Raw genomic sequence first — 17,050 nt, 5'->3', positions numbered from 1 at the left:
CTTTCTCAAAGTCCTATTTATCAGGGTAGACACAAAGCCTTCCTAGAGGAAGACCTTATTTATGGGCTCCATGGGTTCAAATGCATGATCATTGGGCCACACTGGCTGAAATGAGCCCATGTGCTGGCTGGCAATCAAGGATTTGCAGTGCTGGCTGTTAGTACAGATTAACTTCAGGAGAGTATTTGAACTATGTGGTAGTTTTATATAGAAGCAGATATTTTCTACAGAGAATGCAAAGCTCTATCATTATTTTCTGTTTATTAAAGCAGAATCAAGGGCCTCAATTTGGAGGCTGTATGTAGGCAGTAGTTTGTTAGCCTACATGAGGTTACTGGGTAAATCTGAATATAAAGGAAATGCAGTTTTTTTTCAAAAATTAGCCATAATTTTAATTTACTTATTTTTCATTTGTTTATCTAGTCTGGCCTTTTCTCTATTAGTGAAATGAGTTACACTTGTGCTGTGTTATCTTTTCTATGGAAGGTTTAGCAATTTCAGAGTATAATTGTTTTAAATTGGGAAAATTCAATTTTCTCTAATGTGTTAACATTTAACTCAGCTTTGAATGCTTGTGCTTTCTTGCATTACCCAAAACATTTGGAAAATGAACTCGTCTCAACTCATCTCCTTCCCTCCCCCGTAGCCCACTCCACAACCCAAGTTACCCACCACATTTCCGTACTTGAGTTAATGCCACACAACTTTCGTAGGCATTACGAATCTCAGCATCATCTGGCTCCTCCTCATTCCTTCTTTTGTTTCTTGCCATCCCTCCTATCCTTGCTCACTTGCCACTTCCCATAAAGCTTTTCTTTAGCATCTCTCTCGAAGACGACCTTTTGGTCCCCCTGACATGGCCCAATCAGAACTGTCACATCACAGCTGGGGCACTGCCAGAGCTCCCAAGTTGTTTTCCCGCCTCAAGGTTTTCTCCTTGCTAAATCATCTTGAATTATTTCTAGATTAACCTTCTTATCATGCAAATTACCATTTCATCTCTCTGATCAAATACTGTCAATGGCCTCGACCTGCCTCCATACAGAATTCAAGCAAGAACCTTAACAGGTGGTCAAGACTCTATGCCAAGATGTGGCATTGCCTGCTCTGCTTTGATACACAAACATGTGACTCTCTTCCCAACCCTCTCCTCATGTATTCTTGCTTTTTTGCTTTCCTTCAACCAGTTTTACCCATGGAATGATTCAGTCTTCACCCCAAAGTTTCCCCTACTGAAAATCTTATGGCCCAGCCCAAAAGCTCTGTCCCCACCAAGACGCCAGTCAGAGGAGTGCTCTTTCTCTGCTCCATGCCTCTTGCATCCATTGCCCTCACTTAGCGCTCTTACTACACAGGGTGCTGTTTTTATTATCACTGTGGTGTTGCTGTGTGCATGCCTTGGAGTACAGCCTATACTTAGGAAGTAGATAACCTTGTTCATGCTACCACTTAAACCTGGGGCACTGAGAAGGTTAGATAAACATTACAGGGATGTTTTGTCTTTTCAGCAAAACCCAAAATCACTTATGTAGAGAACCAGACCGCCATGGAACTAGAGGAGCAGGTCACTCTTACCTGCGAAGCCTCAGGAGACCCCATTCCCTCCATCACCTGGAGAACTTCCACCCGAAACATCAGCAGCGAAGAAAAGGTATAATGTCGCCACCCAAGAGTCTCAGGGCATGGCACGCAGACTCGAGGCGGATTGAGTCTGCCCAGTGCCCAATTCTCCTCGGTGAGCCAGACGGGGGATTTGGTCACTGGAGTGCAGGTTCTGTGGTCTCCTCCTCCCCCCACCTGAACGCATCCTGCTCCACATCCTCTGACAATGGGAGGGGTGCAGTTCATTGCGTAGATTGGCAGGGGTGTGATGTTAGTGGGTATTGGTCAAGGTAGCTCTCTGGGGAGGAAGAAGGTAGTGATTTTCAAACGCAGGATTTGGGGCTGTGGGGAACAAGGCAAACTGACGTCCTGGTGCTCCAGGTGATGTCCTCCTCAACTCAGGAGCCAAGGAAATGTCTCCTGGAAGTTATAGGGTCAGAGCCTGTCAATTCTTCTCGTATTTTGTATACTCATGCTATACAAGCACTCTGTGCACAAAAGCTTGGTTGCCTTTGTGTCTGCCTGTATTCTCGATCACATTTGTATATCATGTTGGTCTAAAGGCAAAAATAATTAGCAGTTTCCAAGTGATGATGATTGCTCTAGGCTCTACAGTGTATTTGCTGGGAGTGTAAGAACAACATAGCAAACTTCCTGACAAATTCAAATGACTGGGGAGGTTTCACTTGAAAACATGTGGATTTCCAAGCCTCCAAAAAGCTATCTTTATTATGAACAATATGTAATAATTGAGGGGACCCTTGCCAAAACCGGTTTGGCTCAGTGGATAGAGTGTCAGCCTGTGGACTGAAAGGTCCCAGGTTCAATTCTAGTCAAGGGCATGTATAATACATTGGTTACCGGCACATCCCCAGTAGGGGGTGTGCAAGAGGCAGCTGGTCGATGTTTCTCTCTCGTCGATGTTTCTAGCTCTCTATCCCTCTCCCTTTCTCTCTCTAAAAAATCAATAAAATATATATATTTTTAAAAAATTGAGGGGACCCCCACAATGTACTGCCTTTTGCTACCAAGTGGGCCAAATGCAGGAGAGGAAAGAAGCTCGGTTTTAAAGCGACTTAAACCATCTTCGGGCACCTCTCCAGTCTCACCTCATATATCCTGTAGTAATGGGCTTTGTCAACTACTCAGAAGTAATGGCCTTAGATTCAAAGGACATTTGTAATGGATTACTTATTGACCAAAATGTCAGGAAGTATAGATCTTCACTCTTCTGCTTACCTAAAGGAAATCCTAAGAGAGGGTAAACTCAAGTAAACCCAAAAGAGACAGTGTGAGACACTAGAACCAAACTTGGATCTGCACTTGAAGAATTGATTTCTGTCCCACTAATTGAAAGCAAGGCTGAGTCAAAAGGAACAGAAATTCCATTCCAAAACCCATTATTTTTTGCAAGTTTTACCTCCAGAGTTGAGTTTGGCTTAACTCAACAAAGGAACTGCTAAGTATTTTTGAAACTTGCATATGCTGTTTGATATTGTACTGGAGTAAGAAATGTGGTGTTTACTTGATGCTTTCTTTATCAACATTGGGGTTAAACCTTCAGCTCAGATTTCTGCCACCATCATGTGTGTTGTGTGGATTGAACTTGCATTCCAGGGCTTAAACCACAGGACTGCTGCCTAACAGGTTTTCCCATAATAGATTTGTCCAGAATGGCCCAGTGTGTATCTTTGACCTCAGTGAAGGACAGAGATAACATCTATCCAGATGAACGATGCTTTTAAATTCTATATCTTTTCTAGGAATAGCTCAATAGCTAAGCTAGACCAGAAGAGTTATTAAGATTTCTGCCTACCTCAGCTCCTTTAGTAGCTTGGTTCTCTAGCTTGTATCCATGAATTCATTTTCACAGAATGAGAACAAATAACAGGTACTAATATACACTCACACTCACTAAATGCTGAGGCCAAAGATGTTCAGCAGAGACTTTCTCAAGTCCAGGAGGCTTGATATACTCATAGATGGTGCTGTTTTGCCATAGCAACAATGGTTTACTTGATGTGACAGTACTGGAACACAAATAAATCAATGTGAGAACAAGTCCTCCACGCTGGCCAGTGCTGCGACACCAGATGAACACACCTACCTAATGAAGCCCTTACAGAAAAGTTGCCATTTATATTAATTCTCTATCAAAGAGGTACAATGTCCAGCTTCATACCATGGACAGCTAATACTTAAGAAAAAAAGGTGGCCTCTTCCTGGGGGATTGGACTCTGGATAGTAAGCTTCACTTTTATTTTGGTAGATGCTCCTCATGTGCAACTCCATCTGAAGTTGCATGATATGTAATTAGGTACTGGCATGATTAGAGTCACTGAATTGTAGGAATGGAAGGAAACAATTTTCTTTTTAAAATCGGGATGCTATGCTAAGCAGATAAGAATAGACAATCATATTGAACTGCCAAGGTGAGGAAGGCTCCTGAGAATTAGATCACATAAAAGGCCTGAATCACAGAAGATTGGAAGGAAGCCACTCTTTGAGTTTATTTAGTCTTACCTGGCACCCCTTTCTAACATATCTGCCAGACAGTCACTCAGCCCTGCCTGAAACGTGACATTGTCAGCCCTCCGCAGGGCAGTCAGCCAACACTGATGACCAGGAGGTCTGCTTTTCAGCCTTTCCACTCTGGCAGCCACTCTTTGTATGAGAACTCTTAAAGCAGCTACTTAGTTTTCTTCAGTCTGTTCTTTCCCTCACTATCGATAGTTGCCCCTTAATAGATGGTATCAGCTCACTGGTGCTCCATTAAAATTTTGTGGTGCCCAGAGTCAATGATGAAGACTTCCATGAGTTATTACTCCCTTGATCTGGATGCTGTAATGCAGTTAGACTTGCATTAGCCCCTTTAGCAGTTTCCTAATCCTGTTGCCTTGTATTGAGCTTGTGGTCAACTAAAATGTTCAGCTTTCTTTTACATGAACTGCATTTAAGCCACATGCCTCCTATCCTGTTCTTATGCAATTGATTGCTTAACCAATCATGCAGAATTTCATTTCTATTTTTTTTAAGAAATTATATTTTGCTGGTTACAACGCAATGTTTCTCAATGGGGTCATTATGAAAATTGGGAAGACTCTTCCTTTACTGGGACTATAAAGAATGGTATTGCAAGATATGTAGCACCAAATCTCCTCCCCCCTAAATAACAGTAGCCACTTCTAATCATGTGATTACCAAAATCCCACATGTATAAACACTCTAAGGCTGGAGGAAAACCTTTGAGTTTATCTTTCCAACCAGTCAAGAATGGCTTTCATAAGAACTATCCTTTAGAGGTCTGTTGGTCTAGGGAATTTCTATCCACATGCTCCCTATTTTATTTATATATTGAAAATAATGAGTTTTAGAAATCAGACCACAGTCCAAGCACAAGACCCAATGACAGGCAATGCAGTGGTCTTCCCCATGCAGCTGTCATCTAGCATTTGCATTGGCTAATTGCTACAACCTTATATGAACACTTAAAATATCTTTGTCCATGCCGGGACCGGTTTGGCTCAATAGATAGAGCGTTGGCTTGGGGACTGAAAGGTCCCGGGTTCAATTCCGGTCAAGGGCATATACCTTGGTTGCGGGCATATCCCCAGTAAGGGGTGTGCAAGAGGCAGCTGATCGATGACTCTCTCTCATCAATGTTTCTAACTCTCTATCTCTCTCCCTTCCTCTCTGTACAAAATCAATAAAATATATTTTAAAAAAATAAAAAATAAAAAAATAAAATATCTTTGTCCAAATTACTGATAAAAATGTTAAATGGGACATAGTCCAGTAGAGAGCCTGTAGAGTGCCACTAGGGCTTCCCACTGGGTCATTGGCTAAGAAGGTGGAGCTCTGAAAACCATGGTGCCCTCTTGTGACTTTAATGACTTCCCTGGAAGGCTTAATGATCTCTTTAATAAAGTTAGTCACAAGATAAGCTAATTAAAGCATCTAGGTCTTTTGCTTCACTGAGAAGAGAAGAGAAAAGGCTTACAGCCATAAACACATAGATAATGACTTTCTAATGGAATACTTGTTTTTCTTCATTAAAAAGTAAAAATAAAAATAAAACAATATAGTGAACCAGCATGTCACACCCTATCTATGATCTTGTCTCTGGGTTTTTAGTCCAGTCACTAATTGGAGATTATTATATACCTACTAAGCGTCAGCTGGTTGAGTTAGTCTCACTCCATGACTGATAATAGCTGGGTTAAACTTGGGTCATTAATATCATTAGGGTAGATCATTTGTCTTAAAGTTAGTTCATTTATTAGTGCTCACTATTATGTTGACCAAAATCAAAACATATTTGAACATGACAATGGGTCAGTTAGATCATTGTGTACTGAGATCATTGATAATGCAGATACAAAGCAAGTGTTAGTGTTCATATTGTGTCCACAGCATTTCACTACTCTTCCTAACTAGATTCATTTAACTATTGCCAGGTACTTGAGTGAGTGGTGCTAAATTCCAAGTACCATTTACATTCTGGATAAAACTTTGGGATGATAATTTTCATCATCTATCTGTGGCAGAACAAATTTGTAGTGCCCTAACTTGAATATTCCTTCGAAATGACAGGTGAAGAAAAGCTTACGAAGCTTTAATATTTAAGGAAAAGGAGAGGGGTGAAGAGTTGAGATCAGAAGAGATAAACAGAAAAAAGGAAAAGCATTCATGAACCTTGAATCTTGAGCTTCCCAAGTAGCCCACAAATAGGAGATATTTTTTGAAATTCTCAATTCTCTGCAAACTTTTTATCACCAGGAAGAATTCCTCTTTCAATACAAACTTGGTGCTCACTTTTAAAATTGGGAAAGGTATCTGCATTGAGCAACCAGAGGCTGGCTTATCCACCCTGTGGACAAATTTCTAGCAGGGAATACTTTAGAACAGTGAAGGGAAGTTCCACCTTAGTTTATATACATATCCCTACAGATTTGTAAGGTAATAAAACATGAATATGGAAAAAAACATAGAGCTAACAATTTTTGGAATAGTACTAGTCATATTCTCATTTATTTTATTGTGTATTTGCATATCAGGTTGTCTTAAAGCAGGGCACATGTCTTCACAAGTTATTAGGGGGTCAAGCAACTAGAATAATTATGTTACTGGCAACTGCTTATTCTAAATGCCACAAAGCCATAAGAATTTGGGAGATACACAAGAAGATCAGATCTGAAAAACAAACAACTCCATAGACATTGCTCCTAAAAAACTATCTTGGTTCAAGCAGCCCTGGTGTGTAACAAACCAGCTTCTAAGTGATGTGGAATTGGCAACCACATTTGACATGTTGGCCGACTGCTTCTTTGGCCTATGCATGTTCCTCTGTCCTCACTTTCTTCTTCATGTGACGTAATCCAGCATTCTCATCCTCATATCTCACAGGAGCTCCTTGCATTTAGTGGACCCCTACTAAATGTTTACCAACTCATTTGCATTCCCTGGGTTGCATTGCAATGTCTGGCATCTTCTCTATTCTGTTTCTATCTGAACACTAGGGACAATCAGTCAGTCATGCCATCCAATAGAAAGAGTGATGCATGTATGATGTCTCTGACTCCCAATATGAAAACAGAAAAACTGTAAGCAGAGTAGATGCTCAAGTGCCAGATTAAAAAAAATAAATAAATATAGATGTGGGTAGGAAAAGACCTAACCTGTGTTTCCCTAAGTTGGCTCACTCTTTGGAGTGCCGGGTTTGCTGAAGATGGATCCTGCTGGAGCCCACATGCATTCAGTGTAGTATCCTCCAGGCTTCCTGACCCATTGTCTTAAGAACCTCATACCTCTCATTCCTAATGTGTCTTGGGCATTTTTGTTGTTGTTCCTTTTTTAAAATAAAAATTTGATTTTTTTTTATAGTATGCATGCAGAGTTATAAAATGCATGAGCACAAAATAGTATTAGTGTATTTGTGATGAGCTGTCCTATAAAATCCAAAGGAGGAAACTCACTCTATAAGTATCTATAAATTATATGGTTAGAATTTGTAGTGTCACCTGATACTACGAGGGACATTAAGACATTCTGGCTTAGGAGCAGCCTATAATACGTTTGCTAGTGTCTGTGTGTGTGTGTCTATTGGAGTTGAGGGAAGCCTATACCTTTGAATGATACAGCCTAATGTGCATAAGGTGGGGGGGAAGGGGGGGAGTTAAACAGAAGCCAAGTCCTTGATTAAGCTGGGTAATAAGCACACCATTGGGCGTGGGCCTTGGAAAAGTTCTGAATTGGAAAGAAGCTGCATGTGCACGGAGTACAGTGTGATTCATTGGTTTTCTAAAGCAATGTTGTAAACTTTTACTGCTTTCTTGTTGTGTTTTATATCTTGTTCTCTCCAGGCTTCGTGGACTCGACCAGAGAAGCAAGAGGTATAGCTTACCTGACCACTAGCCAGTCCTTAGTTTTGAAAGCATTGCGGTTTAACTCACCGTTATAGTTAACAACCAGACATGCTAAACTAATTAGTAGCTTAGATTAAAGAATAGGTCAGTAGTGGTAGCTGTTACTTAGCAATAGTGTCCTTTTAGGGTGAGCAAGCAAGCTGTGTTGGGAGCGGGTGAACAAATCCTTATTGTTTTCTAAAGACTGGGTCTTGTTCTCTTGATGGTGCTGGGAAAATCACAGCCAGGTAATTACACTTAAATCTCCCCATTCCCAGGCCCATTGTTGTGACATGGTGAAATTTTTTTACTCTCACTTGGTTGATGTGGCTTCGGATCATAAAGGCACGGGTTTAGTGATCTAAAACCCACTTGGCCCTTTCCCTTCCAGCTCAACTCATCTTGTTGCTCGCTTATTTTATAATGATTGGTCTTGGTAAATGATGACTTCACATCTCATCTTGAAGCAATGCAAATGACATGTCTCATTGGTTCTCCCACACTGTTAAATGTGTCTATGCTACTTTCACAGTGTTAAATTGATGAGCTTAGAATGATTCGGCACAAATGGCTTTATGGTTGTTGTTTTTTAAAGTCGGTAGCCATTAGCCTTTGAAATTTCTGATTCCTTGCTTCATTTGGGATAATTTGGGACTTAGTTTGAAAATTGAAGCTAAATATTCATATTTTGATTTTAATTCTTACACCCCCCAGATCCTCCTCATAGGTCATGAATATAACTTTTTACCTGATTTGTGCAACTGAGTGACAGATAGTGAAATAAAAACCAGTATACTTCAGATGAGATTCAAGGACCTAATCTATGAATATTTTTTGGAAAAAAGAAAAAAAGAAAGAAAAAAAAAAAGCTTTTCTCTCTTCTCCAGGTGAAACTTTGGTATTGTGATGCTATAAACGTAGAATCTAGCAAGCAATCGCATAGGCGGTATTATCTCTCCTCTTAGTTTTTTCAGAAATGATAATTATTCAGAACACGTAACTCATGTGTTCGGGTCAAGGCTATAAATATGTAATGCTGTTCAATATTTGAAGCGGACTGCCTGTCCCCAGGCGCTGATATTAGTTTCTGTACATGAGCTCACTGCCATCATCAGCTCCAGTTCATTATCAGCTCTCTTTGCCTCAGACCTTCTCATGTCAAAGGGACTGCAGCTCAGTGCACATCTCACTGAAATGCTCCTTCCTGGGGCACAGGAATCGCTCGGTGCTGTCACGGGCTGGGTGTTTTATTGCTTCAAAGTCCGGGACTGGGGAAGGGAGAGGAGGGTCAATTATTAGCTACTTCTGAGCAGCTACAAACCTCATTCTGCCTGGACATGTACACCTTCCCTGTCATTTTGACCTAGGCCTGGAGGAGCTGAGGTTTATTGGGGAGCATTAAGAAGATGTTAAGTGAATTATTATCATAAGCGGAAGTAATGGGTTTATTGTCAGAAAGGCAAATACCTCACCTGGTTTTCCAGAAGTGCCCTTATCTTCAGTATCTCAATCTGGACATCATTGACTTTCAAATGAGTGCCACCTTGGGGCTCAGAAGTTCTGTTCCTGCCTATTTGTCTCACTCAGAGATGAAGACAGTAAATCCAGAAGGCAGCTTGGGTTCTGGCCAATTTCATTCTGTAAGCTCTGAAAAGCCTTCACACTTTCACCTGGAAGAAGACAAAAATGTCCATATGAGAGGATTAATTATAACTGCTCTTCATACTCTTGCCAAACAGGGTCTTCTTGCCATAATGATCTTCTCCTTCTTGCCCAGATTTCATCTGCTTTCTCCTCCCGAGCCTGAATTATCAGTGCGACGATTGGTCTGCATGGCTGTAGGTGGCCCTCCCAGACTTTGTCCTGGTGCCAAAGTAAACATTTCAAAGGGCCCAGTCACACTAACTATGTCCCCCCGGAGAGAGAACTGGGCACCTGAAAATAATTCCATCATCAATTCTGTTCCTGAGCTGCTGCAAAATTTTACGGAGGGCCATCTACTGGTCTGTTGACATCATTAAATTAGAAAGATTTCCAGATAGTGAGATTGAGGAAAGAGGCCAGCTAGAAGGGGAGAAAAAAGTGCAGCTGTCAGTATAACCATTTCATGAAATGGTTGTGAAATGTGATGGGGCTTAAGTGGCTGAGCTGGACTCAAACTATCTCTGATGGAACAAGGACGTCTTTGACAGATCTGCTGAGGCAGCTCACAGGCCCGGCTGCCTTGCTTTTGACTGCCCCAACTGGCTGCTGTGTGACATGCAATCCTGGGTTTGGGCTTCTAAGCCAGAACATGGAAAGAATCTGAAGTCAGGTGTTGTTATATTCTTTAAAGGCCCAAACCTGTTGGTTAACAGATGCCATACAAATGCAGATGACTCAACCATCCATCTCTACAGAATACCACATGCTAGAGATAAGAGTGTAACCCAGCCTCTGAACAGGAAGACTCCTTTAGATTACCCACCTCTGGAGGATCTGAACTTGGGCAAATGCCCAGACTTTTCCTAGACCAGGAACCATTCACCTAGAGTGTCAAGGGAGGGAAACACAGGGAAATATTCCAGGACCCATTGCCTGGGGATCATATGCTTATTTCCTTTTTGACCAGTAATTCTGAAGTATCAGAAAGCTGATTATAGTATCAACGGTGACTATGGGGTTAAGGACCCCAGATCTACCTGGGACTCTCTGTACCACTGTCCCTGGAGAGAGGAACCAGTTACCCTTCATTCCAGCTCAACAGCTCCTGACTTCTGAGTTGTTGGGCTTTTTAAAAAAGATAAAATAATTTTAATTTTAAGCATCCAGGAAAGTGAGGCCTCTGCATAAATATGGGTTTCTTATATAACCTCTTGTATTTTGGCACACTCAGATTTCCCATCCAGTGTGCATGCATGCACTGTGGCACTGTCAGATGGGTGGACTGCTGGGAGGAAAAGAGGGGAATACAGGTTTCCCAGAATCCCATGAGGCAAGGTGGTTTCTGCTTGGGGCTTTGCTTCCATTTGAGATGTGCCAGACAAAATCGTCTTAAGGGACCTTGAGCCACACCAGTCTTGGCACACAGCTAGGCTGCTTGACATAAACTGAGTCCATTTCTGTTTGGGGTACACCCACGTTCCCCTGGTGCTCTCTGCAGCCTCCCCCTGTAGCTGGAACTTAAAGTGAGACTCAGACACTGGCAGAGAGAGGTGAGGGTATGAGACTGGTCACACAAGCGATGGCCTGGTCTCCTAGCTCCCATCCTGCCCTGGATTCTGACACTCTCTGTTCCCTCCCAGCAGACTCTGGATGGGCACATGGTGGTGCGTAGCCACGCCCGTGTGTCCTCCCTGACCCTGAAGAGCATCCAGTACACAGACGCTGGAGAGTACATCTGCACTGCCAGGAACACTATCGGCCAGGACTCCCAGTCCATGTACCTCGAAGTACAATGTGAGGAGTCACTGTGGAAAGACCTGGGAGGGAAGGCCATGGAGGGTTGGGATGGACGGGGAAAAGAGCAGCCAGGACCCAACCTGCACTGGGCAAGCTCCTGTCCCTTTCCCTGAGTCCCCAGGTCACCTCCTCATACCATCCCCAGCCTCTTTACCTGCTGCATGCCCTCTATCTTCCCGTCAGCTCACAGAATTGCCAGAACAGCCCGATCTCTACTGTACCCTGGCATAGCTTGGCTTCAGGGCACACACCCTTCCCGGTGGCAAGAGACAGCATCTGTAGGGTTCCAGGACAGTGGCAGGCTTCCTGACAGTCTTTGCCACTCATTGCAGATGCCCCCAAGCTTCAGGGCCCCGTGGCTGTGTACACCTGGGAGGGGAACCAGGTGAACATCACCTGCGAGGTGTTTGCCTACCCCAGTGCCACGATCTCGTGGTTCCGAGATGGTCAGCTGCTGCCAAGCTCCAACTACAGCAACATCAAGATCTACAATGGCCCCTCTGCCAGCTACCTGGAGGTGAGCGGGGCAGGGCCAGCGGCAGGGTGGAAAAGGCAGTTTGGCTATAGATGGGTTCCTGAATGCAGCTAAAACCCTTCTTGCTTCTCTAGCATGTCCTGAGCTAGGAGCGGTTAGCCAGAGAAGAACTCGAGCTACGGCCCAGCCCCTGTGTCTCCTGGGCAACACCAGGGCCTGGAAGGCAGAGTGTCTTCTTCCACGGCCCCTGCTGTTCTCCTCTCTGGCTATAGCTTGGGTGGAGCCAAGAATTCCTGCTTTACTACTTCTACTATTTGCTAATTTAATCCAATAAATAAGGGCCTGAGGCTGTGACCATCCCATGGGCATGTAAACCAAGAACCCCTTCTTTTTTTCAAGGTGACCCCGGACTCTGAAAATGATTTTGGAAACTACAACTGCACCGCAGTGAACCGCATTGGACAGGAGTCTCTGGAATTCATCCTTGTCCAAGCAGGTGAGCACCCCTTACCACTGAACCACCCTTTAAAAACCCTTCCTGGCCTATTTTGTGTCCTTTAGTGATGCCGGGAGAGTGAGAAGAGAGGCCTCAGGTCAGCAAAGCCTGAGGAGGAAGCAGGGTGCAATGGAGGCTTGAGGATCTGGGCATGGAGCATGTGGGGAGGTAATCATATGGGGGTGGGGGAGTTGGGCGCTGGGAGAATAGGATACAGGCAACAAGATTTCAAGACTGAACAGAAATGGCAGGTACATGATTGCGAGTTGTGTCCTACCTGAGGCTCACTTGGGCCTTCATATGTGCTCTCCCACAGACACCCCATCTTCACCATCCATCGACCAGGTGGAGCCATACTCTAGCACAGCACAGGTGCAGTTTGATGAGCCAGAGGCCACAGGTGGGGTGCCCATCCTTAAATACAAGGCTGAGTGGAAAGCAGTGGGCGAGGAAATGTGGCACTCCAAGTGGTACGATGCCAAGGAAGGTGAGTCTGGAAAAGTCTTTGTTTCCTTCAGAATGAGGAGTCCCTTGGTGCTGGGCACACATTCACTGGGCATTCACCAGATCCAGGCACCCTGACTGCCTGCCCATAGGTAGGGAAGCATACCACTCTCACCTACTGAGGCTGGCCAGGTGCCGTCACCTGCCATCTGTTCATGTTCCTATGCTGCAACATCGAATTAGGGCACACCCGGTCACGTCTCACGTAGCCTTGTTGGCCTCCGTACCCTGGCACTTCAGAGCCTGGATCCCGTGACCCTGCAGGATGGAGGGGCCATCTCAACCACCTGCCATGCAGAAGCCCTGCTTCAGTGTGACAACTTGGCGAGGCCCTACTCCGCATGTCTTTATGTTTTATTGTAGTAAAATATATACAACATAAATACACCATTTTAACCCGTTTTAAGTGTACAGTTCAGTGGGATTAAGTCCAGTCTCATTGTTGTGCAACCAACACCAGGGTCCATCTCCAGAACTTCATCATCCCAAATTCTGTACCCATGAGACACTAAGTCCCCTCCTCTTCTGCCCAGCTCCTGGCAGCCACCACTCCCCTTTCTGTCTCTCTATAGTTGACTCTCCTAGATACTTCCTGTAAGTGGAATCATACGGTATTTACCCTTTTGTGTCTGGCTCATTTCCTGTAGCATAATGTCCTTGAGGTTCACTTGAGTAGTACGTGTCCGAATTTCACTCTTTTTTAAAGCTGAATAGTGTTCCATTGTACGTGTGCACCGCATCTTGTTTTTCCATTCATGTGTCCGGGAACACCTGGGTGCCTCTGCTTTCTGGCTACTGTGAGCGTGGGTGTGCAGATATCTGTCCATATCTCTGCTTCAATCCTTCTGTGTGTAGACCTAGAAGTAGAATTGCTGGATCTGATGATATTTCTGTGTTTAATTGTTGGACGACCCACCACAGTGTTTTCCACAGCGGCTGTACCAGTTCACCGGTAGGCTTTCTATCATTTGTGATCCTTCCCATGTTCTCACAACAGCCAGCATGGAGGGCATTGTCACCATCATGGGCCTGAAGCCTGAGACCACGTACACGGTGCGACTGGCAGCCCTCAATGGCAAGGGTCTGGGCGAGATCAGTGCAGTCTCCGAGTTCAAGACGCAGCCAGTCCGTAAGTAAAGCCTGCTGCCCTGCCTCCCCCCACCCCCCACTCTCTTCTCCTGGGGCTGTGGGGGACCCTGAGCTGGCCACCCATTATCCAGATGACAGCCTTTTGTCTTCCAGATGCCTCTGCGGGAGGTGGGCCCACCTCCCAGCTCTCTGGCCCTCAGTGATGACTGACACCCAGTCCCTTTATCCTCTTTCTCGGGGTCTTGGTGACACTGTCATAGGCTGTCAGCTGGGGTTGTTAGAGGGCATGTGCAGTGGGGGGGTGGGGATTTGCTTTTTGACACAGGTCACAAAGGCCCTCAGCACCTGTGACTTGAAGGGCAAGGGTAACGACAGTGACAGTTCCATAATGAGCTGTGGGACCATCGATGCAGCAGAGATATTAATGGAGAACAAAGCAGCGGTGCTGTGGGACAGAGGAGGGAGAAGCAGAGGCATAATCCCAGCAAAGCAAAGGGAGAAGGATGCAGAGGCCTTTGACTTTCAGCTTCCCCTCTGTTCCCACACCAGGAGCGCACCTCAGGGTCTCCCTCCCAAACTTCCAGGTGCTTCTTCCTGGTTCCATTCAGGGATGCATTTCTGTTTCCCTCCATCATCCCCACTTTCCCTCACTCTGCTTGCTCTCCTTTCTCTAGTCCCCAGGACAGCAGCTCTGGGGCAAGCCCTGCTCTAGGTAGCCCTGCCCAGGCCCGCCCTGGGAGGAGCAGGAGATCCCGTCAGAGAAGGTGCCAGAGAACAGACTCCACAGGTGGTCCCAGAGCCCCAGGGCTGCTGACTCCAGGAATTATAAAGCAGACCGGATCCTTGCTTCCTTCTCTTTGAAGCTGGGGACCTGGAAAGAGATCCCTGGACTCTCCCCAGAAATAGAAAGCCAGTCTTATCTCCCCCACAGGAATTGTTTCTTTTTGGATGTGAAGTAATTTGATCATTTGAGTTTCCAGCGCCCTGTGTTCTGCGGAATCTAGTCATTTCTTTTACATCTTCCCCCCCTCCCCTTGGGTCTGTCTCTTGTCCTTCCTTTCCATCTGTGTTCCATGGGAAATGCAGATACCCCTGTTCCACATAAGTGCCTCTTCATACCTCGCTACTTGTTCCCATGGCATTAGCATCTCTGTCCCAGTTCTTAATTTAGTTCCAGTCCCTTCTGTCCCCTAGAGGCTGAAGTAGATGCTGCTGCCCGGGCCTAACCACACTGGCGAAGCCTAACTGTCCCACCTCACAGCTGGTTAATGTCCATAGGTTACTCCCGGAAGCTAAGCCTCCTTCCTGTTTTAGAGCTTGAAACTTCCGTGTGTGTTGAAGTTGTATTTATGTATTAATTTCTGTGTGTGACATGCTATGACAGCAGTGATGTTTGCCAAGCCAAGCGTAGTGAGTGGGCTTCTGCAGGTGGTCTCCTAATGACACACTAGAGCCCCGCCTCACCTTTAGCCAGGATGCCAGAAAAGTGACCACATCACCACCAGGCTTCATTCAAAATCCCTTCACAAGAAACAGAATTTGAAAGGATTTCCACATTTGCTCTTAGGAGATTGGAGAATGAGCTCCTCATTCTGTCTGTCAGGGAGGCAGCTGGAGAGTGCCAGGAGGACTGGTGGGGCGGCAGCTGCAGTTGTAAAGCATAGCCTGAGATTGGATTCCAAGCCCCGGGATGTCCTGCAGGCGGAGGTGGCTGCAGGGAGTGAGACCCCAGCTCAGTCAACCCTGTTGTGTAGCAGGAGGTACTTGCCAACCACCATTTCTATGTCTGGGAAAACTAACCAGCTACTTAGTAACTCTATAGCCAAGCATGTAGACACGGTAATTCTCCTTGGGAAGGACCCCTACTTGTGTAAGCTATTACTGCAAATACAGGGAGCAAGGGTGGCAGGAAACTGGCCCCCCGTTCTGGGAGCAGAGCTGTGATTCCATCTCCCAGCCTGCACAGATGCCCGTGCCTCAGTCCCTGTGGCCCTGCCCCTTCTTTCTAGGCTGCGCTTGGAATAGTGGGGGAGTATTACCCAGAGAGACTTGGAAGAAAGGTATTCAGAAAGCTGAACACTCTTTTCATAAAAAGCTCCTGGTTCCTGAAAGACACTCAGGGAAGCTTATCTTTTAAAAATGAATTCAGAAATATTGCAACAGCAGCAGAAACGAAGTAGCTCGGTGTAGGTGTTCTGAGATCTTCAGCAAGTGTTAAATTAACTATCTCAGCAGATGTGGCTCTTGAATGAACCAGTTCTGGCAGAAGACAGAAAGAGGTGGAGCTATGAGGTGGGGCTGACAGCTGTCTGCTCTGGGCTGGCAGCTGCTTGCAGAAGGCAGGCACCACTCTGGGTGTGACACCATCCGGGTCCTGACACTGACCTTAGCCTGAGTCTTCGGTTCCAGCTCTTCTAGATATTATCAGTACTCCATGTGGGTTACAGTACTCTGTGTGGGTTGTCAGTACTCTGTGGGTTGTCAGTACTCCGTGTGGGTTATCAGTACTCCCTGTGAGCTTAGTTACCTTAATGAGAGGAAGGCTGTGGGGAGGCCCCTTTGAGTTTCTCACCAGTAACTGGGCTTTGAGAACTGAATTGGAGTCACTGGCCTTGAACTTCAAAGTCTATAAGTGGTTTTCATTTATGGCCAGCTCTGTCCTTATAAAGGTGAGAATTCCCATAGCAGTTACTGCTTTGAAAGTCAGTGTTCAGTTTTTTTGTAATTAGTTAGAGTTACTAACTTTCAGACCTTGTTGGTTGTTGTCTGATATATGAAAATGGGTAATTAACAAAGATCCCAGGAGGCCCAGTAGGAAATGATGGGGTCAGCTCTCCATTCCAAGTAGATCATGAGTGATGCAGTAGCAGGCATTGCTAGTGGCAGGAACAGTCAGTGTTCTCAATCATTTAATAAAATTATAGTTTAAAAAACTAAAAGGCAAACTTCTTTTAGACAAGGAGAACTACACACAGCCCCAGAGTTAGGTGCTGGGTGCACCCTCACCCCAAGAGAGAGAAGGTACAGGATCACAGAGCT

The 17,050-nt window shown here is 45.0% G+C and overlaps 1 protein-coding gene across 20 annotated transcripts in view; it reads left to right on the top strand.

The window, feature by feature from the left end:
* NCAM1 (neural cell adhesion molecule 1) overlaps positions 1 to 17,050 on the top strand; it is a 310,094-nt gene that overhangs the window by 259,705 nt on the left and 33,339 nt on the right. For 8 of the 20 annotated variants that reach the window (XM_045578000.1, XM_045578003.1, XM_036428046.2 and 5 more), the window contains exons 8-14: positions 1,509 to 1,651; positions 7,965 to 7,994; positions 11,294 to 11,444; positions 11,780 to 11,964; positions 12,322 to 12,418; positions 12,735 to 12,905; positions 13,920 to 14,051. In XM_045578000.1, the coding sequence (XP_045433956.1) occupies positions 1,509 to 1,651; positions 7,965 to 7,994; positions 11,294 to 11,444; positions 11,780 to 11,964; positions 12,322 to 12,418; positions 12,735 to 12,905; positions 13,920 to 14,051 (909 nt within the window). Of the gene's footprint in view, positions 1 to 1,508; positions 1,652 to 7,964; positions 7,995 to 11,293; positions 11,445 to 11,779; positions 11,965 to 12,321; positions 12,419 to 12,734; positions 12,906 to 13,919; positions 14,052 to 14,772; positions 14,776 to 17,050 lie in introns of all 20 variants that reach the window. The other 12 variants (XM_036428048.2, XM_045578001.1, XM_036428056.2 and 9 more) reach the window with 3 other exon arrangements.

The sequence above is a fragment of the Pipistrellus kuhlii genome, unplaced genomic scaffold (genome assembly GCF_014108245.1).
Source record: "Pipistrellus kuhlii isolate mPipKuh1 unplaced genomic scaffold, mPipKuh1.p scaffold_m20_p_9, whole genome shotgun sequence".
Taxonomy (NCBI): domain Eukaryota; kingdom Metazoa; phylum Chordata; class Mammalia; order Chiroptera; family Vespertilionidae; genus Pipistrellus; species Pipistrellus kuhlii.
The sequence above is the reverse complement of the archived record's forward strand: the minus strand, read 5'-3'. Positions and strand labels throughout refer to the sequence as shown.